The sequence below is a fragment of the Meriones unguiculatus genome, chromosome 2 (assembly GCF_030254825.1).
Source record: "Meriones unguiculatus strain TT.TT164.6M chromosome 2, Bangor_MerUng_6.1, whole genome shotgun sequence".
NCBI classification, from domain to species: Eukaryota; Metazoa; Chordata; class Mammalia; order Rodentia; family Muridae; genus Meriones; species Meriones unguiculatus.
The window spans coordinates 9,473,112-9,497,074 of record NC_083350.1 but is presented as its reverse complement, the minus strand read 5'-3'; the positions used below and the strand labels follow the sequence as shown (position 1 = coordinate 9,497,074).

The following is a 23,963-nucleotide window of genomic DNA, read 5'->3' as shown; positions in this document are numbered from 1 at the left end:
TTAAGGAGAGAGGGAGATTATTCAGCTTACAATCCTGGGTCAGTCCATTGTTGAAGGGAATGTAGAGGTGGCAAGACATGATGTAGCTAGTCCAGTCACACCCACTAAGACAGAGACAAATGAATGCACCTCTGCCGCCTGCCTGCCTGCCACCGTGCTCAGCTAACGTCCTTCAGCCTTACATGGTTAGGGTTCAGCGCAAATGGCCACATTCAGAGTGGGTCTTCCCAACTCAATTAACAGTCAAGACAACTCCCACAGACCTGGCCACAGGCCAACCCAGCCATGGCAGCTCCCCACTATGATTCATTTTTTAGGTGAATCTGGGTTGTGTCAAGATGGCAGTTAAAACTGACTGGCAGAGTTACGAACATACAACATGCACATTTTGTACCATGCCACTACCCACAATACCAACGCATGCTGCCTGAAATTCCTTGGCTCACACTTGAGACTGCTGCATGTCATGACTGCATTGCTGCTGTACATTCAAAGTTCTCAGCTCTTACAGAAATATAACCATTTACAGAAAAAAAGAATGCTTTCGTGAGGAAAAAGAAATATGAACTTAGTGTATCTTTCTATTATATTGAATTAGAATGTTTATTTTTAAACATGCTGTTTGAGTTGCTGACTTGAATTTCACACACAAACAAAAATTATCAAATGAACTTAGGTTTGGGATTAGTACATAACTTCCCAGAAATTTTTTATTTTACTGTCTTATGTAATTTTTATTTTTTGTAAACTAGTATTCTCAGCATTTATGATTACAAAAACAAAGTATCAACAAATACAAAAAATGTTTAGGATGTTTGGTATTCTGCAGTGTCAAATACTCACAAATAAGATTTAAACTTTTAGATGAAAATATAAAGAGAGCAGGGGATACAGTTCAGTTGGTAAACTGTTTGCTATGCCAGCATGAAGACCTGAAGATCCGAATTACGCTTCTACAAAAAAGCCAGCCATAGTGGTACACAATTATAATCCCAGCTCTGTGGGCAGAGAGAGGCGGATCCACTGGGCTCGATGGCCAGTCAGCCCAGCCCAGTTGGTGAGGTCTCAACTGAGGAGAGACCCTGTCTCAAAAACCGCGGTGGACAGCACCTTAGAAACACTGTCCAAGGCTGTCCTCTGGCCTCCACGTACAGGGCAACAAATGTATTCACGAACACTCCTCAGATAAGCACATGCATCTTATTAGTATGCAAGTTTGTGTTCACCTTTAGTAAGTGACAAGATTATATGTATAACAAATAATTTTTTAAAATAAATTTCTTCATGATTTTACTAAAAGTAAGCCTTTGATTTGTATGACTATTCCAAAAAGCAGGTTAAAATTTCTCAGGGAAAAAGCCCTGCTCTAGTTCATCCGAGAAAGCACCCAGGTAGCAACAGGGAAGGATGTGATGTGTTTCTGCCAAAAGAAAGAACTCCAAGTTCCTGTGATAGCCTATCAAGCAGGCTGATTTTTGCCTCTCCCAAACCTGTGCCCCTCACCCCCACAAGGCCCTGCTCTGGTCTGTGTGTCTACAGTTTCACTGGAGGTAGGGGTTTTGTAGATGTGTTAGATAAGATGAAGTCACCTGGGTCAAGGTGGTCCGAGAGTGGTTACCATCTCAGTGTCTGCTGAGAGAGGGACAGACACTGATACAGAAGATAGTTAAACCCAAGCACCCATGTGACATATCAATACTTAATGGATGAGGATGTGGCCAGAGGCATGTGAGAATAGCCTGGTACTTAGATCCTGTGAGACTGTCACCCATTCCTTCCCCCTGAAGACTGGAAAAACAGTCCAAGCTGATCTGGGATGTACAAAATTCAGAAAGCTAGGACATTTCTCATATGCCTAAGCCTGGGGAAGCCTGGCTGCTATCTTGGAGGACAGGGATGTTTTCTTTTATGGGCCCAGAACCCAGGAATGAATAAAGCCAGCACAGGGTGATTAGGGATGTGACGCCCCCCAGTCTTCTTCCCCTCAAGTTAGCAAGACCCCATGCACGAGAAGCCACAGCTCTAGCCCCCTTCTCCTCAGGAACATGCTTCTGCAGAGTTGAGGCTAAGGGTTAAGGCTGGTTTTTATTGCTCAAAGGACAAGATTCTGGAGTAAGTAAAAGTTTCTGGTTTTATTCATAAAGTAAATAAACACCAACAGTGTGGCCAACTATGTCAAACGGACTGCAGAGGAAGTCCTCTGTGACAGACCAGGAAGCCAGAAGGGAAACAAGAACATGGAAGCACCCAGGATGGAGAGAGCGAAATATGCCTGCAGGGAGCAGGCACTGTTCCTAGATAAAAGCCAACTGGCCTTGAGGACAGAAAAGCAGTGGCTGAGAAAAACCGTCTCATGAAATGAAAACAGTTAAAGTTAAAAAACACAGAGAAACAGTAAAGAGTTTAGAAATAAGCTATCATGTGAGAAGATCTGAGTTACTGATGAGATTTCATCCTGAAAATAAATTCTTGTATTTTCTTGCTTTTGCTAAAATAAAAACCATGCCTTCTTCCTTCAGTGCTCTCAGCTACATGATCCATGGAAATAGAACATTTCTGTCCTCACAGTATAGCAGTGCCAGGTAGACTGGGTTCAACTGAGGCTGCAGGGAAAGTGCAGAGGGCAGCTTTTGTCCACATGACCTGAGGCTCCTCTCTTACAGTGGTCCTCTCAAAGCAGTCTATAGAGCAATGACACTGTACAAACTACGCAACAAAATCCCTGCAGCAAAAGCTTTTGTCAGAAAGCCAAGAAGAAGATGGGTAAGGCCAAGGGCACAGGATTAGCCAGAGCTGAGCCAGGGCTTGTATACAGAAGAACATGTGAATACAGACAACACGACCTATGACAGTTTTGTTTTAGGCCTAAAGGATATATCCCCACCTCTTGTCCCAGCATTTAGGCTATAATTAAAATACATCTATAGTCCTGGCATTCAATTTCCCAAACTAAGTATCCAGAAAAACTAACTTCACATTATGTACCTAAAACTATTTAGTGGTGTAAAAGTGACAGAAGAAACTGGTCTTAATTTGTCTGAATTCATGTGTTTAATATCTTTGTTCAACTGAATACAACATAATTAAGGGTTTCTGATTCTGAATCTCATCAACTTTCTGTCTGTACTGCTCCCTTAGCAGGGTATCCTGAAAGGCACTTGTGGCTCCTGTTCCACAAAATGCCAGAAGCATCCTCTTGTTTTGACTATTTGGAACATCTGCAGACACTATCACAAAGCTCTGGGAACAGGGGCTTAAGTGTTCTTGTTGCCAAACACCCCGCACATCATTTCATATGGTTACAAGTCACTTTTAGTAGTAAAGCAGGTGCCGGCTCACACCTGTGCCTGAGCTGCAAGGAAGCCCAGCAGGGTCTGCGGTGCACTCGTGCACACCGGGCTCTGGAACCAGGGCCTGCAGCAGTCTCACCTCTTTGTCCATACTCTCTAAGTCCTCCTTACAGAGAGTGTACAGCGGCATTGTCTCTGACATACTGGGTTGTCGCTTTCTTCTAGCAGGGCCAGGCTGTTCTCCATCTTGAGCTTCTGGCAGCTCTTCGCCAAACATTTGCTGCTGATGTGGCTGAACAGCTCTGAAAGGAATGTTATAGTCCCGCGTGAAAAAAGCAGTTCCACAGCACCTTTCCAACTCTGCAGCAGACACCTGACTCTTAGACGAAGTGCTACACACACAGAGAACAAACAAGATGGAAAGACAAGATGCCCTGTCCACTCTGCCCACTTGCTCTCTCTGCTTGTTTAGAATACCCAGCATCTCCTCCACGGCCATGTCGTTGGTCACACCCAGCTGCTTTAAAGAGAAACCACTGTGACTATGGGGTATCACCTATCTTGACCTGAGCACAAAACTTACAGGAAGACAAACGGTTTGCTAGAAATCATCAGGGAGCGTCATTTACCTCGAGTAAAGCCAAGAATCATATGACACAAAAGAAAACAAAAGTGACATTTACATTCTCTTCAGAGCACAGACAGGAATGGTGAATTAAGGAGGTAGCTATCAATGGAGGGGAATCAATCTGCTTACAACGGTCATGGAAGAAACATTAGATTATTGTACACAGTAAACAATCAGCTGCAAGGACCAAGTTCAAGCCTCAAAGACACTTCTGACCTGGGACCCCCCAACACCCTGTTAAACTGGTATTGTTAGTGGCAAACTTAGTGAAAAAGCTTCTGTCTGCAATGTGCATCTAGATGCGACAAACTTCACTGAGTGTATTTTATGTATGTTTAAGGTTATGTCAAAACTCATGGTGCACCAGGCACAGTGGCTCACATGCACAGTCTAGGACTTGGAAGGCAGAAGCAGGAAAACTGTTGTGAGTCTGAGGGCAGCCTGTGCTAGAGAGTAAGACAGTTGTTTCTAGAACAGATCCTTCCCCAGGTAAAGGAGTGAGACAAGCACCATAATGGAGTAAAGACGAGCATCATTGCCCAGGCAATGATGGGTCCCAGGCTGCCTGTCACAGTCACCATGGAGGTGACAAGACTTCACTATCATGAAGAAAAATGTAGGACCCAGCAAGATGGCACAGCTGATACTTGCAGCCAAGCCAGACTACTTGAATTGGATCCTCAGGATCCACATGGTGGAGAGAACTGATACCTACAAGTCTTCTGACAATTACAAGGATGCCATAATACATGCTTACCTACACACATACATGTATTCGAGCACACACATAAACACAAAATATGTAATAAAGAATAATGGAGCATTAACTCAAAACCACAAAATTAAAAAGTAGCTCTATTAGGCTAACCAAGTATTATTAAATGAGGGTAAACGATTTTCTACCCAGAAATTGAAAAAGTGCAGTCTCTACTTTTCAAAAATTAAGACTCCACATGCCTAATTCAGTCTGACTATAGTCAAACAGTTCAGCAGAAAGTATGATCAGGATGTGCGTGGCCGAAGCCCAACACTGCCTTTATAAAACAGATGTGGTGACTCTTAAAACAATTAAGCACTGCTATCAGTGTTCACAAACTTGCTACAGTACAAACTCCTCATGTTATTTTCTTGTAAATAAGCAAGGATTTGGGGGCTGAGACAAGCAGGCTCTTATTGGCAGCTGTTGGACTCTCCCTTGCTGCTTTGGTTAACTCAAACTGTCAGCTGGTTGAACTATCTTTATGCAGCACGGCCATTCTTGAGCACTCCGTGGACACTGTAGGACAAGCTCCTAGCAACCTCAGCTCCTTGTCCCAGGTCCTGTTTCAAGCCCTCTGTACCAGAGTTTTTACTATCACAAGCCAGGCCCTGGTAAGCTCTAGGTGACCCTAAAACAATTTCTACCTAGACTCAAGGAACAACACGTCTCCTGGTAGCCTACCAGAGATTTTACCGACTGATACCAAAGGGTAGTGCTGTGAGTACTGTGAAAGCCCCCTCCTCTGGCTTTAAAGAACAGGATGACGGGCTCACTTGGTGAGCTAGATGGGCAATGATCTCCTGTGATACAACACTAGGCTTCTCTTTAATCTTTGCTTACTTTTAGGAGAGTGAGCTAAGCGGCAAGATAAAGAAAGTAGCAAAGGCAGCAGGGTCATAGTCATAGTCAGGGTAGAGGCGGTAGAGTGGCAGTGACAGCTGAACAGTTGGTACACAGAGTTGCCAAAGTGGTAAGGTTGGCAGCTGAAGAGCTCAGGATAGCCAGGACAGAAACAAGGGGAGAACTGAGGCTAAAGAAGAGACTATACAGCACTACAGAGAGAGACCATGGGCCTTGGTAGCTAAATGACTTCTAGAATGTTGCTCAGCCCTTAGAGTCTAAGCCACCCCAGGCTTGGACAATGCAATACCAGCTGCTGTCAAGGGCTAGGGAACCTGGCATGTAAGCCTGCATGAAGTTCCAATGCCAACTGCTACCAATATCTAAGGAATTCCAATTCTCCTAGGCCTACAGGGAGCTGTTCACTTGCAGAACCTTTATAAACACTTGGAGGTCGAAGAACCCAGACAGCTAAGGCTTGCAGAGAACAGTAGGTAGTACCAGAAGGTGCCACCTATTGCCACAAGCTGCTGCTGTCCAATGCTGAGTACCAAGTGCCTGAAGAGAACTTCTTCCCTCACCACACTTCCTATCTGGGTATAGCAACAGGGCCCCAGACATCTGACTGACCACATTTATAGCCAGAACTGTTTACTCCCAACACCTACAGCTTCAAAGATAAACAGGGAAAAAGATCACAGGAGTTTTCCTTTTACTAAAAATAAATGTACAATGCTTCTTTGTAAAGGTGTCTAATGGTTTCAACCAAGTTTGAACGTCAGAAAAGACCTCTACTGAAAGCTGACTGTTGATCTTCAAAGGTCAACACTGTTAAGGCCATCCCTGGCTCACATCCATCCTGGGTCTGACAGGGCCAAGAGAGCTCTGTGAAGGGTTAACAGGCTCTGGGTGCATGAAAAATGGACCTGTAAGACACTGCAATCACCATGCTGCAGCTCCCAGGGACCTCCTGGAGTACCTTGAGTTCCTGCTCTTCCAAGGGCGCCCTTACGTGAAGGCCAGTTACTCCAAGAACCAAACCCAAAAGAGAAAGTATGACAGAGTCATAAAAATGAAAAGTACTCCCATTATACTGCTTCTCAATTTGAAGAAGTAACTTTATTTACAATGTTAACAGACAATGGTTTAATATGTTATATTAAATTAACTGATAATGATCTTTAGACAGTATCAATTGTACTCTTAACCACACAAGGCAAATACCCAGTTGCTGCCCTGCTTGTGGCATCTTAATGAAGGCAGGGAGGATTCAGGTAGAAAGCCTGCAGTCTAACATCTCTCTCTATAGCACAAGCCCATTACATGGTCGGCACCAGAAGAAGCACACAATGCCACCCCTCCCCCACCTCAATATCAGTTGTCAGTTGGAGGATAAACCAGACCCAGATTCTTAATGTGATGGGAAAGTGGGCAGGCTTCAATGTGAATTACTTGTACAGGAATAAGAAGACCTCCAACTGATGGAAAGGGCAATCAACAGAGGGTTGTCAACTCCCAGGTGACCTTTTTATCTTACAAAGACAAAAAGACTTAAACCATCAATTACAAATACATCTGAAAGAGATGAGGGAAAAAAGAAACCCTAGCAAAAAACAGAAGGTGAAAAGACTGAAGGACAGCTAAGAGATGGAAGCATAATGAAAACAAATACACAAGGTGGGCGTGGTAGCAAGCTGAAAAGGGGGGGAATGCAGTAAACTCACATGTCAAACTCACAGAAATCCCCTTGACTGGACAGAGAGAAAGCACAACTGTGAGAGGAAAGGATGATGGCAGCTCTGAAAACTCAGGTAAGAGGACTTCCAAGAGAGGCAGAGATGAACCAGAAAAGCAATGGCTAGAAATGTCCCTAACCTAACTAAGAGGCTGAAGGAATCCTTTACTCCACACTCTCAAAATTCATACCAGCACACACAGTGATCAAACTTGCAATTAAAGACAAGAACAAAAAACCAACCAAACAAAAAGCATGTTGGAAGCAGTGTGAGGAAAGATGCTTTCCTATTCCCATAGGAAGAAGCCTAGCATGCCTAGCAAATTCAGAAACCAGAGGGATCAGATGCTTCCAACGTTAGGAAATGGAGCCATTGGCCTGCAGCCTTACAGTGCAATATAACTAGCAGGAATGGAGTTAAGACTGCTACAGACAAAGGGACAGCGAGCCCACCATTGGCCTCCCTTGTGGAAAGGAATGGACTCTGATGCACTCACAGGTCACAAGCCTGCTAGAACCCTCCCCCAGAGGACACAGCAGGTTAGGACACCACAGAAGACCCTGTCCTGAGGGAGTCTCCTGAACTGCACTGCAATATGTTTGCTATAACAAACATACTAAGAAAGCAAGCAAGCAAGAGGAAGACACCAGACACCATGAGCTGAAGACAAGGGAACAATCACAGGTCAGTAAGTTAAATAACTGGTTTTGTTTTGAAGACAAGAGTATATCTAGGCTGGCCTGCGGATGATCTTGAACTTCTGATCCTCTTGCTTCTACTTCTCAAGTGCAAATAACTGGGTTTTAGAAGCGGTCTCCAACAAGAGTGACATGCAAAAACAGAAATGATTTCTGGTATCAGGGCCCAAGAAGGCCTACCCGAAGTCTAGTCAGTATCACTGAAACACAAAGACATTCAAAAGTGTGGTCCCAGCTCTCCACAGGCTCAACGAAGGAAGGAAAAGGAGAGGTCGCTACTCAAGCCATCTTGTGAAGCATGTGAAAATGCATAGAGTGGGAAATGTGTCACAGGCTCACAGCTGGTCTGTCTGCCAATGTATCCAAACCTATAAAAATAGTTCCATTACAAGAGTTGAAAGATAAGTTTTGTTTTTTTTTGTTTGTTTTAAACCAATCAGTGGGTCAGGGAGATGATCCAAATGAAGGTGCTACCAAACTTGCTGACCTAACTCTGGGTTTGATCCTCAGGACCTACGTGGTAGGAGGTGAGACACACCCCTGTAAGTTGTCCTGTGACGACCCTATTCGCTCTGTGGTATATCCCCCAAGGCCACACGCCTTCCCTCCTAAAAACAAGTACATAAATTTAATAAAAGCCAAACCTGGTAATTACCCATATAGAAGCAGGTTCAAGAAGAAAACCACATGTTCATACTAGTTCATAATACACATAGTCATTGACAACATCCACAGCCATCAGTAACGAGACTCCATTACTGAAGGGAAGGAGATACACGGTCCCCAGTGTAATAAGGAGGATGCACCAAACCCTACAGCTCTCAACAACCTATCCACAAGACAATACTCCACTCAAGACTGAAAGAAAGGTGCTTAGGTCCTGAGGTCAGTGGAACAGACTGAGCCAGGAAAATGTACTGAGATCCAGAGAAATGTACTTGCTTGACTTGGAGACAACTGCAAATGAAGATCAAGGGTATTTTAGTGGGGTGTGGTGATGCATACCTGTAATCCCAGCAGTGGAGAGGCTGTGGCAGGAAGATGGCATGTTCCATGCCTCGCTGGTCTAAAAAGTGAGACAGTCTCAAAAAACTAACTGGTCAATCCCCCATGGCCTCATGCACCTGTAGGGTGAGAGGGGGCTGACAAAAGACCTCATAACTTCTAAAGAAAGTGACTCTAGATGAGAAGAGGACTCAGAAAAGTGTTTGTCATGCAAATATGAGTGTCTGAATTGGGGTCCTCAGAACCATGTACAAGTCTGGCATGGTCACAAATGCTCCTTTAATCCCAGTGCTGGAAAGACAGACAGGGAGATCTCTGGAATTAATTGGTCAGCCTGCTTACTACACTGGTGAGCTCAGACTCAGTCTTAAACTATAAAGTCAAGAGCAAATGAGGATACTATGGGATACTAACCTCTGGCTTCCACATGTATTCCTGTGTGCACCCCCCCCCCCCACATCATAACACCCTCCTTCCAAAAAACAAAACAAAACAAAACAAAAAAACCCAAACCTGACACAAAACAGAACTTATTTAAGTATATATAAATGGTAAGAATAAAACATGGTTAGAGAAACAGAATTAAATGGTTAGGGAAATCTGAGGGCTAGGCTGTCAGTAATAATCTCAACAATGAAACACAATTCACAAACAGAAAAGCTGTAAGTAGAATATCACAAAATTCACACAGTAAAAACTCTTATTATTCTATCAAAGGCCCAGTTGAAAGGTGAAACGTACAGATGGCTGAGAAAAACATTCATTTAAATGAAAAACAAAGACTTAGATGTTAACAGTAATAACCAAAAAATTAGAGAATGGGCAAAGCCAGTTATTTCACCCAAATTAAGCATATTCAATGAATGCTCATAGCTCAGTGTCCCTCAGAGAGCCATGTTTGGCCTTTTCCTAGGCTCTAGCTTCCAGACAGGACCTCTGTCATCTTAGCAAGTTCAGTCAGGCCAAGGGGGGCCTCTCACTCTACTTTAGACAACAAGTTAGAGTGGCAATCAGATGGACATAATCCACTAACCACACACAGCCTGCTCTCAAACCACCATTTACTGTCCCTGAGTGTCATTAATGGGTGCCTGCAGGAGGCCCTGACTTCACTCAGCGACAAGTCTGGGAGACTAAACTGTATTCTTAGCCAACAAATACAAAGCAAAACTTACAACTTCGCAGCCTGGTGACAATGATCATTAAGGACAGCACCTGGTGCTGTTGCCAAGCGCCCTGTCACAATGGGTCTACAGAGAGTTCCAGGCCCAGGACGGAGGTACAAGGCTGAATCCCGGAAGTCCAGCAGACACAGGAGTCCTGTGACAGGCAAAGCAGGAGCCACACAAGCTGTAGAATGGCTGGAAGAGTGGTTGATGCCATTATGCTGAGGGTCTGGGGTGGGCCCAAGGACTCTCTACAGCCAACACTGTAGACTGGCTTCCAAGGCCACTGTGGATATCTGTAATTGTGAGAATGACTACAAAAGAGACATCACCAGGTGCCAACCACCAACATGGAAAGCTGAGGCAGAACACACTTACTTGTTCAGTGCCTCAGCATATGAGAGTCAGCCAAAGTCTGACAAGTATGGGAAGAAGTCTCTAGTTTAAATCAGAAGGGAGTTTTCCACAGAGTGGTGTTAGGAGAAACACACTAGATTTCCTCACCCAGAAAAGGAGTCCTGCCAGAGTGCCTCTGACTAAGGTGAGATCAGATCTGTCAGCTCCATTCCTTAGTGGACACAACACCCACAAGGACTGAATTCGGGTGCTCCTGGCTCCCCAGACAAACAGATCTCTGTGTGCAGACACATAGGCAGAGAGGAATAAAGGCAAGGCCCCCATTTTCCTTATGTAGATTCGTCAGTTCATCAGTTTTGAAGTCAGGGTCATGAGTAAGCGGCTCTGACACCGTGACCTTGCAGTGTTTATAAGTTTCCTGTGCACTCCTATGAGAAAAGCATGGGTACCTGACAGGTTACCTAGCAGCCTGCAAAGTGAATTAGGCTAAGATGCCATCTTGGTGCGGGTATACAAAGCCACCTTCCTTCGTAAGGTCTACACAACTGATACACTTGATGACTCCTTCTCATCCTTTTATGTACCAAGACAAGTTGGCATCTAGGCTGCACAAGATGTTTCCAGGTTTGAAAGAAGAAAATGTCACCAAAGTCACCTCCCTGGCGTCGTACACTGCCAGAGACTGGTTCCTACAGCTGCAGGAGGCAGCTCCACACTGAACACGGCTTTCTCTGGTGCCACATTAAAGCTTTTGCTGAGGATCAGCCTACCATATACAAATTATTTTCAGACAACACTTAATTACTTTTCACTTGTCTTGGAAATCCCTAGTCTACTGACACACACTTCAAACAAAGTCAAATAATTAAAAAAAAATATATTGTACCTAACACTGTACTCACCTTAAGACAAGGTGCCTTTGCTTTTTATTTAAGGAAAAATAAATGAGAAGCTGAGTTGGTTTCCGCAGCGTGGAAAGCAGACTGCACAGGTGTTGCGCAGGTGCACACCAGCACATACTGACTTTGTGGCTGCTTTAAATTCTGGAAGCACTGCTGTCCAACTGCAATTTAGAAACTGAATTTCAGAAATAGCCTTCAATGCACAGCTCCTTCTTGCCCCTTATCAGGTTATAATAACACTGCAGAACAGCCAGCAACAGAAATGTGCACCCCTTGACCACTGAGACTTTGTGCTCGAAGGGGAATTCTTAGGGTGTTCCCAGTTCCTGACACGAAAGTCAAAACCTCGGAGCATCCATCAGGTGTGAGATGGCTTCAGGACAGGACTGGGCAGGACAGGACTGGGCCCTAGAAAGACCCAGATCTGAACTTCAAAATTCAACCCCAACCTTCGGACCTCCACAGAGCCATCACTTAGAACCAGTGATTTGCCCTAGTACAGCCATGTAAAGGGACCTGCACAAAATCTCCAGAGGGGGGTTCGTATAGCTCTGGAGTGAGTGTCCCAACTTCATAGGGACTGAGAGGCTCTTGTGCCCAGCCTCTACTACCCCCAGGAAATGTCCACACTTTCCCGGAATCCTGCTTTGAGGTTTCCATTTTTTTTTCACCCCGTTTCCATACCCATCTGCCTCTCTCAGTTAATCAAGGCACATTCCCTCCACAGCTATTGTTGGCTGAGCCAATCTAGAAGAAGTCAACAATCTAGAATAGAAAGGAAGTCTGTAGTCACCAGGCTCCTGCTTGGTCCTCCCCTGTCTTGGTTTTGACTCTCAGATCCTGGAGGCCACAGTGGCCTCAACTCCCCGTGTCCCTTCCTATCAGTGCACAGCCTTTATGGTCTCACAGCACACACCAGCTCAGAGAGCAACATTAGGGCAGACACAGCCACAGCCTGGCTGGTCATGGGGGCTGTTCCTAACACCATCTATTGTCTTTTGTGATAGCTTTATGATTATTTGTGACAAGAAAGAAACTAAAGAGTTCCAAATATTGCACCCCACTCCACTGTCCTCAGACTATTGCTTTTACTTCTAGGCCACAGATCCTAAAGCAAAACCTGGGTGAAAGGACATGCACTCTCAGTAAACATTGCCAGAGCTCAACCAAATGCTGAACCCATTTAGACACCCTCAGCAAAACACAAGCACATTTCACTTTTGAATGAACAGGCAGCACTGGAATGGAATCTCTGTACTTAGTGATACATGGAGGCTAGTGTTCATCACACCTCCCCAGTCCCTACAACCCGAATGCTTTGTCTCTCTCCATTGTCACTGGCTCCTCTTGAAGTCACCTAGTTAGTTACACATGCACTGACCATGTGGATTCCAGGAATCTAGCTCAGTCCCGAGACCACACTTGCCTTCACAACTGGGTGCATGTGTGTCCCACATCAAACGATGTGCCCAGACCCACGGCCAACAAGTTCCATGTTACCTCTCCTGGTTCTAAGCTCTTTGGTACCACATGGTTTTACTTTTTCTGCTACAGCACTCTCTGCTATGGAGCTTTGCTAGAAGATTCTTTAAAACATTCCCACTCCACCCTGACCTCCAACTTCCAACTGTCCACTGTTCTGCACCTTGTGGCCCCTGGCTCTACTCCATGGCCATGTGTCACACAAGCAGAGAGTGGCGAGATGGCAGGTATGAGTGGTGGACAGATGTCTTGCCATTGCTACCCATCTGAGGCAATGGCATTCTTTTGGCCTTTGATATAATGTATGTAGTGTGAGCATGCTCACACATGTATGTGCATGTGTGTGTAGAGGCTAGAGGCTGACATGTATCTTCTCAGTCATCCTCTACTCTGCATGTTTGAGACAAGGCCTCTCACTGACTCAGGCAGGCTGGCCAGTCACTGAACTTCAGGCATCTGCCTGTCTCCACCTGCTCAGCAGTTGGACTGCAGATGCACACCACTGTAGTCAGCATTTATGTGGGTTCTAGGAGTACAGAACCCCCACCCCCAACAGCTGTGCCCTTGCATACTCATCCTCTTTCTTCCTGGACCTAGACCTCAGAAAGGAGGATATCCTCACCATTTCAAAAGACACTTTGGCAAAAGAGTAAATGTTCACCTGAGGTACTTTAAGACAGTAAAACACACACAGTGTTCTGAGCCAGACTCAGACTTCCCACACTACAATACAAATGGTTCACTCAGGATCATGGGTGTGACTGCAACCTCAAACCTGTTTTGGCTAGGCTCTGCACTGTGGCTCTGACAGGTGTCAAAACTTCTGTCCTTGTGATCTGGGATCAGGTTACACTTTAAGGGTTTATAGAATTTGCCAAATAGTATTAATCAAAAAGGAACCTGAAAGGAGGCTCAGGGCAAATTGTGAAAAATTTCAGCAACAAAAAAATGTAGAGTGAATCTACACTGAACTTAATGTCATAGACAGTGAATGAGTAAATGTCCGAGTCATAGATGCCTGCTACAGAGGAAAATACCTAGTACTCTATACCATTCAAAAACTGATGACATGCACAGGTAGGGAAAGCTGTGGCACCATGGTACTAACCAAGGCATGTAGAGGGCTTCATTATATTCTTTACTTGACAGACCTTCATAAGTCAAGCCAACCCGACACCTCCTCCCAAAAGAACTCAGTAGAGAAAAAGGAGCAAAAGAATATAAGAGGCAGTGTGCTGCAGTGCACGCTCATGGCGAGCCCACATCACAAGAGGCTGCCCTCACAAACTTCTTGATACCCATTAGCTTCCCAGGACAGCCCACTGTCACAGCTACGACCAGCACACAGACCTCACCAGGGCATACAGGTCTACTGTTCTGGGTATCAGGGCTAACTGCACCATGCTTTGATGAAATGGCTGCTACACTGTACTACAGTTGAAAATATTAATAACCTTTAAGTCAGTGACCTCACTTTGGTAATGTGATGGTACAGATGGTAAGTAGCAGCATGTGGATACACTCCAGCAGGTGAGTGACTAAGTTTCAGTAATGATGACACTTTTTGCTTCAAATCGCAAAGCAGCGGGTGCATTCCAAGGTGCATGGAGGAAGCAGAAGAGCTACTTCACACCATTATCCGAAAAAACATCTTGGCTTTTCTGTTTGTGCCAATCCTGTTTCCTATTGCCTGTGCGTCACTGAGGCTGGGCCATGGGTGCGGACAGAGGGACTAAGTTCTTGCTCAGCTCTAAAACTACTCTGCTGAAAACATGCAAATTACTCAGGCCTGCCAGGGTCCACTTGCAATCAGAGCAGAACCAACCCCATCATATCTCTGAGCTGTTGACTGCAAAGGGCAACTACCAGGGATGATCTCAGTATCTTTGGAGGTGCACAGGGAGCGGGCAGGTGGCTGCATACCGGCTGCCAGCTGAACATGGTATCTATTGCCCAAAACCTCTATGTGAACAAGCAGGGCGTGCTTCCATTCCATAAGGGTTCACAGGGACAGTGGTGACTAAGAATGCACTAACAAAATGGGCAGTATTAAGTCTGTCACTTGTGGGGCGTCACCAACCCAGCCATCAGATGACTTTTGATATACCCAAGTGTTCTCACATACCCTTCTGATAAAATCCCCTCTCTCAGTATGTGGAAGAGTCCAGGTGGCCAAGATTGAGTGCCTGCTGAGGGCAGACCTAGGTGGAAAGTCAGAGCACCTGGAGACCCTTCTCTCCACTGGGCACCCAAGGATACTTTTGAATACCCTGCCAGCACCGAGCACCCTGTAGAGACACATGACTCATACAGAATAGTGCAAAACTAAAGCAAGGGTTCCTCTACTTTTGGTTTTGGAAACGAGGCTAGGCAGAATAAACAGAAGGGTCCAGTGAAGGTGTTCTATGTGCTGAAAATCACCATCGTCAGGCAGGCAGCCCAGCATTAACTTAAGACCAAACAGAGATTGAGTCTTAAATGTCACTTTTCTACACTGTAGCACAACAAAATCATCTTAGTAAATTCAGAAAACTAGAACTTAACATTTCACATGCCTATTTTCTCAGCAAAGGAGGTTTACATGTGCCACAACATACCTGAAGGAGGAAGGCTCCCCAGGGATAAGTGGGGCGCTGGAGGGAGCTGGTACAGGACCCTGGGTGCCCATCCGGATGAGTTTGCCTGTGTGGGAGTCATAGATCCGAACTTCGGGGCCAGGATGAGCCTTGGAATGGATGGGTGTTGGGTGGAACAAGGCTGTTGGAAGCACATTCTGTCTGTCTGGGAAGGCTGCAGGGCTGTTATCCCTGTGGGATGAGAACAAGTGCATTATCAATAACATATGGCCCAGGGACACAAATAAAAGAGAGGCACAATGGTAAGGATGTGGATACCGGAATGTGGTGATATGCATCAGAGACTACGGCTAAACTCCACATGACAAGCGCCTTCAATTTCTTAATGAATGCTTCAGATGGAAGATTTGTAACTCTGAGTTCTAGAACACAGTGATGTGGAAAAATAGCAGATGCTCAACCACCAGCTGGAGGAACCCCTCTGCCTTGGCAAGACAACTTCAGTTCCTTGTACTTCATGGCTTTGACATCTGCTTGAGCTGATGACCAGAGATACTCTCTGAAACTGGCATTTGTACTTGTCACTTGCCCCTAACAACCACAAGCCTCTCATCATAAATACATAAAGATGGGAAGTTCCACTTTCCCATATGCCTCCGTCTTTGAGTAATTTTGCATACCTGTTCCACGGCCTTCACCCCACCACCCTCTCTTTGGTTCTGAGATCTAGAATAGCCTTTATATAATTTGTGTAATAATATTAGCACTGAAGAGATGTTTGCAAACTAGGATTTACTATTGAATCCCACACTGCATCTTACTACAAAAAAGCCCCAACCCAATGCTTTGTCTGGATGCTAACAGCTGCCCATCCTTGAGTCCGCAGAGGAGTTGCAAGATGACTCTGTGGAGGCCAAGACCAGGCTGAGCACAACAGACCCCTTTCAGGAACATCGCAGCCGTGGGAGCTGGGTAGCGTCTGTAATGGTTAATAACAACTAACTCTACAGATCTACAATCACCTAGGAGACAAGCCTCTGGCCAAGCCTGTGAAGGCTTATTCTGAGCACATTAACTGAGGAGAGAGGACTCACCCTTCAAGTAGGTGGTGTACCTACTCTGGCCTCAGGTCCTACACTACACAGAGAGGAGAAAGCTTGCTGAACATCAATATTTACCATTCTTTCTTTCTAAATGCTGATGCAATGTGACCAGCTGCCTCAAGCACCTGCTACCAGAACCTCCCTACCATGACAGCATAAACTACCCCTCCCTCGTCTGACAGGGTACTGTATCACAGCACTGGAACAAGTAACTGATATATTATGGATCTTGGATAGACACCTTCCAGCATATAAGGCTTTCCTCACTGTATCCAGGCAGAGCTCAGTTTCCCCCTGAAAACAATGCTGGGTATAAAGAAGAACCAAGTTCACAGACACTCCCAGCCCAGCTTGGGAAGATCACAAGGGCCTCACGTAGAGGCCTGCTTGTGGCTGGACATCCCAGGGAACTGGTAGGAGGACCTGGAGCATAGATCAGGATGGTGTGCATGGGAGGGAACCTACCTGTGCGCCCGGGCATCCTCATCTATGAGTGGGAAGAGTCGCTCTTCTACCTTGTCCCAGCGCTCCAGGCAGCTCCACAGCCAATCGGGGCTGACCACGTGCAGGTGTTTGCACTCCTGTGCCTGGCGTACCTTCTCTGTGCCTGCAGAGACAGTGGGTCAGTCTGCCTGTCCTGTGGTACCACAGGGGGGCTAGGATGGAGCTGCACACCAGGCTTACCGATGAGCATCCTCCTCACTACTGGGCATTCAACCTCTGCCAACAGGATGTCTGCTCCTAAACCACTTCCTAACCCTTAAATTATCCCTGCCTTCCAGGCTTGTCTATTACCTGCGCTCTGGCACCACCCATGCCAAGAGATCGGGAGGCCCTGTCAGTTCTCCCACACTGAGCCATCCTGTCACTTTTGAATTCCAGGGCTTCCTTTACAGGTATGACACCTGGCCCGGCCCTTTTCCCTCTCTCACACACTCCTTCCTGTGTGTCCCAGGGGCCCCCTGAGGGCTCCTGATCACCCATTGAGTGACTCCTCACTCTGTGTACAGCTGATCCTGCCCTGTCTTATAGCTATTTTGTATATAGCTCAGTAACCCCATGCTGTAAGATGGCCAACTGAGGCCCAGACAAGCTTTGTTTTCAAGGAAGTCACTCTCTTCAAAGGAAAAGGCAGGATGAGAACACGATTCTCACATCCCACTGTCCCTATGGCTGAAGTGTCCATAGAGAACTGAGCTTCAGAACCTGACAAAATGGAGATGTGGACCAGGCACTAAAACAGTCCTTACACAAGCAGGTGCACACAAAATACAACAAGGAAGGACCCGATTTGTGCTCTCAGTGCTCTGGAAGGAAAACCCTTTGTTTGTGAGGAAGGCTGATGATACATTTCTTCCTCAGACAAAAGGTGGTGCTGGGGCCAGACAGCCTGCCTGATTCCCATTGATCTGTGAAAAATGCCCTACAGACCAAATGACAGTAAAGTCTAGAGCCAGAGTCAAACAAAACTGCAGCCTTTGGAGAGACTATGAGAATGGGCCATCCTGACACAGCCCTGCAGAGCCTAGAGGTGAGGCATTAGAAAGCCCTAACTCACCGACTACTGTTGAGGAAAAATTGTAAGGGGGCAAGCAGTGCCTAGATAGCTTGGATGATCTTTATTTAGGAACAGTCCAATTGCTTATTAGGACCATTTAAAACAGTAACTATTTGTTTTCTTTAAGCTTTTCTTAAAGAAGCGACTACTACCGTGTTACAACTAACATGAAAGTGACTGTTCCAGGGACCCAAGACAGGTGAAAGGTGTCCAGGAAAAAACACTGTACCCAAAGTCAATGATCAACCTGTGTGCGTTTATATCTCTGTATGTGCGTGAAGGTCAGAGGGCAACCTTGGATATTGGTTTTTGTCTTCTACCTTGAGATTGGGCCTTTGTTGTTTGTTGCTGCTTACACCAGGCTACCTGACTCGTAAGCTTTGGGATCCTGTCTCTGTCAGCATATCATGCTGTAGGAACACTGGGATTATAGACAGCCGCCTCTGTGCCTGGCTTTACATGGGCTCTGGAGGTTCCAACTCAGGATATGTGGCAGCACTTCATCCACTGACGTACCTCCCTAGCCAGCCGCCCTGTTTTTAAAACATCAGGATGATAAAGAGTGCGCCAGTATTATGATCTAGTTTCGAAAAGAGGGGCCATGCTCAAGCACAGTGCGTGCCCACCGGGGGCACTGCTGGTTGTATGTCCCTACCCATGGGAATAGGGATGGTGGCACATACCAGCCCGCGCTGCAATGAGGTGAGTGGCCCTGTCTGGCGCATCAGGGCTCAGCACCAGCTGGGTGAGGACCTTGGCTCCCAGGGCTGTGGCATGATAATGCTCCCGAGTCTTCTCCACAGGGAAGTTTGTTGGGTGCAGACCACTGAAAATTACAGCCACATCTGCAAGCACCTTGCTCTTGAGCTCTGGCACAATCTTCCGTATGTCTGGAGCCTCCTCCAGCTCCTTGTTGAGGTATCTGTCATATTTTGTGTAATAGTCAGTGTGGACTCGGGCTAGGATCTCCTCCAGGTGTATCAAGTGGTCATCATCATCTGTGTCCTCTTCATCCTCCTCCCCTACACTCTGGTCCAGGGACTCGCCTGCAGTGACACCTGATTGCTCACTGTTCTGAGACTCTGTTTCGGCCTCCTTCCTGTCCACACAGCCATTGCCTAGGCCACAGAGGCTGTCCCGTTCACCCTCCTCCTGTGTATCCAGGGCTGACACTTTGTCATGTGGGTGGAGGCTTGGCCCAGACTCTCCCACGGGGCTTGCTGTAGGTCTCCCCCCACTCATGTCAGGGGGCCCACCCTGCGGAACTTTTGTTCTGTCCTGGGTGGCTGGAGACTTCTTCCGGCCTCTTTTCTCCTCATTCTCCCCATCAGAAGCAGAGGAGAAGGACTTCTGACCCTCTGACTTGCTGCTATCACTGCTTTCACTGTCACTGGACAAGTCAAAATCCAAATCCTGGGTGGAGTCTCCCTGAGTAGGCTGCACCCCTGGTGTGGTCCGGCCATCCCAGTCACAGGACACAGTGAGCTCCGGAGGGTCTGTCAGCTCCTGTCCACTGGGGTTGCTGGCAGGAGAGGTCCGGGGGAGGGACCAGGCATCCTTTTCATCTGTTTTAGTGGGAAAAGCTCCTGGCACAGCCTCGCCACCGTTGAGCTCCCGGGAGGCCTTCCCAAGGCCATTGCTCTGTTCCACCCCAGGAGCAGGTTTGCCTTCCTCAGGATCCTTCACTGACAGAGCTTGTTCCAAGACCTCGGCTCCTTTAGGAGAATGATTTACTAAATATACACACAAAAGGAAAGGTGACTGTTACCTAATGGTAAATAACATTCAAAACTAACCCTTAACCCTCTCTAGGATGGTTTGAACTGTCTGTCCTCTAGCACAGGCCTCAGGAAGTTTCTGATCCAAGAGCTCAACAATAAACATCTCAGGCCTGTGGCCATGTAGACCTTCTGGTTTACAGCCTATGCAGGCATGGCTTTCCAAGACAGCATCCTCATCTATAAGGCCCTAGAAAAGCTGTTTTGCCTTCTTATTTTACTTTAGTGACTACAGAAGTTAACTTCACGACTCTAAACATTTTGTTTCAAAACTAAAATTCACCATAAGCCAAGCCTTAAAACCAAGCCTTCCCAGCACTCAGGAGGCAGGGGCTGGTGACCCTCTGTGAGTTCAAGGTCAGTCTACAGAGCGAGTTCCAGAACAGTCAGGACTATGCAGAGAAACCCTATCTCAAGAAACCAAAAACTTAAAACCAAAAGTTTTAAGTTGAATTTGGTGATACACACCTCTAATCTCTGTAGTTGGGAGGCCGAGACAGAGGGCCTAGGCTACATAGAAACACTGTCTTCATAAAAGAGAAAAACAAGAAAAAAGAACTATGAATTCCTTAGGATAGATCTGGCTCACCTGTGCCTAATGGACATGTTTCCATTTCCCTGCAGTCTCCACACAGGCAGCAGACTGAGTCCCTGTTTAGGGCTGGCTCTTACAAGTGGAGCAACTGTACCCCAGACCTTCCCGCTTCTATGGCATGTATAATCCAGGACATGGGATGTATATTCAGATATTCTTAGTGTTCCTCTGTAAGCGTTATAACGCTGTTTTGATATTGCCTGATTTTAGAACCAAATTTCAAACTTTTATATTTAATGACATTAAAGGTACATTGTATTTATAGCTTAATTCCCCCCCCCCAAAAAAAACCCTCATTTTTAAAATTCATTTTATAGGTGGCTGGAAAACAAATTCTGAATTATTTTCTGAGCTCTAACACTTGGGAATGCTCTCTTGCTCTCTCTCTCAGCAGTATATACGAGAAGACCATCTAACTAGGTATAAAATTCTTGTGCTGGAAATTCCCTGAAGGCAGACTCTGTGGACATTACTCAGTGATCATCTGCCCATTTCTTTGTATGGTTCTTTTGTCGATCTATATGTATATTTTTCTTATCATGAAATATACTAGTATAATTTTTCTATGTATTACAAAGACAAATCTAGGCGTTGGGCTGTTTTCCTTGCTTTTGAAAAACTGTATCTAGCCCTTTTCTTGTGCACATGTGGTTCTGGGTTAGACTGAGTCCTTTCTTGTCCCCATTTCTGTTTGGCCATGGCTGAAGCTCAGTCATGTGTCAACTGGTCATGTTCTTTAAGAAAACATGGGGTGAAATGGAGCAGCATCTCACTTAGATGCTCAGACAGCATCTTTAATCTTACTCACCCAGCAAAACTTACAACAGTGTGCTGTCTCCCACCACTCCCACCCTCCAGTACTCAGGACTGAACTCGGGGCCTTGTGCAAGGTAGGCAGGTAAGCAGTATACCACGGAATTATTATCATCAGCCCCTAGTATGATCTGACTTTTTCTTACATAAACCCAACTGCATCAGGAAAATAGAAATACAAATAAAAAGCAAACCAGAATTAAGTGAATATTCAATTTATAAGTCATTATAGAGATTAAAAAAAAAAATAAGAGATCAACATTTATCAAAATGTGGTTTCTACACTGAGAAGATCACCCACCTTTTTTCCGTGTCTGAGATTCTCGGGATCCAGGGGGTGCATTCACATCACCTGTGCCTGGGAAGTAGACATACTTCTTCACAGTTATAAGATTAGGGGCAAACTTCCACACATCCTCTCGGTCATCAATAATGCAAACCATTGAGTCTCCACAGGGAAAGAGGTTTCTACAAGCAAACCACGCAGTTATATAGACAATAATCTGCTAGTTGCAGTCATCTTTTATTATGCTAAAAGGACAGCCTAGGATGTTCAACCTTATATGAAGAGCAAAACGCAAACACCTAAAAAGGAAGCAAACTCTAACAGGGAGCTTTCATTTAGTTCACTATCCCCCCCCCCCCCACAGGGAGAGTAACATTAAAATATTTTCCTCCATTGCTTGGTTCTCCTTGAGAAAACTAAAAATGTAAGTACTTCAGTCATAGGTTAGAACACAATTCTGAAAATTTAATTCTTGGAAACAAATGGTGAGACTACATTCATAACCATAGCTACACAGCCCAAAGGCCAGGCTCTAGTCCCAAGTATTCATCTGGCACCCTTAGAGTGGACCCTCAGATGTCCCAGAATACCGCAGGGAGCAGCCTATGACTGTCCAGAGTGTTCCACTGGAGTCTAACAGCCAGTCCTCAGACAACCTTGCACTCTGATAAATCACCAATGCTACCTTATGCTTTCTTTTGCCCCCAGTTTGCTCCCTCTATGCTAGCTAGAAAAAGTGAGGTTTTGCTTCACATAAACATGCCACATTCTCTTCTAGTTAATAGAAACAAAACAAAACAAAACAAAAACCCCTGCACTTCTTAAAGTCTGCGGATTAATCGAAAAATGAAACTTCAAAAAAGGATGCCTATACAAGCCTTCATCTGCCATACATAACGGCTGTGGTCCAGGTCTTGAGAGAAACACACTATAGAAACAAATGCCACTTGATACATGACAATGGTGGATACAGTCCTTTCTTGGTAGAAATGAGAAACATCTTGTGCAAAGTGAGAAATTTCAGATACAAAACTGCTTTCCAAATAGGACTGAGGAGGTGCTGGTTGTGTCACAAAAGCTTAGAGATAACAGGAAAGAGAGAGAAAGATGACAAAAAAAGAAAAAGTAGAAACAGGAAAGGTATAACACTTTGGCTTAGGTTTGCATACATTAGTGGGATGAATACTAGGCAAATTCCTAATAACTTCCAACTCTGAGGTGCTGGCACTGGTGTCCTCATCCTTCAACCCAGAAAGCTGTGTGAAGAAAAACTGTCAAGTTCTGGCGGCTGCTGTGGTCACACTGCTGCTTCCTCCAGGCCCTGCACTTTCTTTAGGCTACTTTGCCTTAAGAGTCCCAAACCTGCACCTCTGTGGTCCATGTTTCCTGCCTGTGCAGCACTCTGTAGCAATTGAGTTCTAGCCAGGCCTTAAAACAGGTCTGAAATTCAAGGCCTAATCTCCGAGGCCAGCTGGTGGGAGATATGGGAGACAGATGGATGAGATGGGAAGCGCAAGCCAGCATCCAGCACATGCAGGGCAGATGGCCACCGCCCCACTCTGACAGAAACAATGAACTGAACAGTGGTTTCTGACAGAAACCACTGAAGAGGTTTCACAACTGTCCAGATGAGGGAATAGGAGCGAGGGCACAGAAGGACCCTTAGGACCTGTGGTGGTTTGAATGAGAATGGGTCCACAGACTCATGTTTGGATACTTGGCTCCTGCTTTGTGTAACTGTTTGAGATTGTTGGAGGAGGTGTAGCACTGGGAGTGATGGGCCAGACCCAGCCTCACTGTGGATCAGACAGATGTAAGCTCTCAGCTACTACTCCAACGCCATGCCTGCCTGCCGCCGTGCTCCCCACAATAGCGATCATATACCAATCCTCCAAAACTGTAAGCAACCCCCAATTAAATGCTTTCTTTAAAGCTGCTTTAGTCATGGTGTCCCATCACAACAACAGAACATTAGCAAAGACTGGCCAGAGCACCCAGAGCAAGACTAGGCTGGGCCCATGTGGGAGGACTGTAGATCTAATATGGGAACAAACTTTCTGAGTACTCTTCAGGTTATGCTAGAAGTTGGAGAAGAGAGGTTAAATTCCTGGAAAATTCTGATTCCCAACAGAAATTTTTAGAGAGCAAACTGGATAGTAAGGTATCTCTAGGACAATTCAGCCAAGTACATACCTAAGGTTTCCTGTTTTAGAATATGGGTCAATACATTCATCTCTAGACAATATTCGATGAGAAAAAAGCTTCTTCTCCGGGTCCAAAAAGCCTGTAGGAAGAAAGGACAAAGGTTATGCTCTGCATACAGCACTCCACACTGTGCCCTGTACAGCGGAGACCTGCTCACTCAGCTCTGCTCTTCTCTCACACACATC

The 23,963-nt window shown here is 45.7% G+C and overlaps 1 protein-coding gene across 3 annotated transcripts in view; it reads right to left on the bottom strand.

Moving 5' to 3' along the window:
• Ctdp1 (CTD phosphatase subunit 1) overlaps nt 1-23,963 on the bottom strand; it is a 62,003-nt gene that overhangs the window by 21,814 nt on the left and 16,226 nt on the right. The window contains exons 6-12 of one of the 3 annotated variants that reach the window (XM_021640064.2): nt 23,767-23,857; nt 21,589-21,755; nt 18,785-19,834; nt 17,009-17,150; nt 15,462-15,671; nt 11,383-11,543; nt 3,455-3,592 (exon numbers count right to left, since the gene is read on the bottom strand). In XM_021640064.2, the coding sequence (XP_021495739.2) occupies nt 11,411-11,543; nt 15,462-15,671; nt 17,009-17,150; nt 18,785-19,834; nt 21,589-21,755; nt 23,767-23,857 (1,793 nt within the window). In that variant the 3' untranslated portion in view covers nt 3,455-3,592; nt 11,383-11,410. Of the gene's footprint in view, nt 1-3,429; nt 3,593-11,382; nt 11,544-15,461; nt 15,672-17,008; nt 17,151-18,784; nt 19,835-21,588; nt 21,756-23,766; nt 23,858-23,963 lie in introns of those variants that run through there. The other 2 variants (XM_021640063.2, XM_060376994.1) reach the window with 2 other exon arrangements.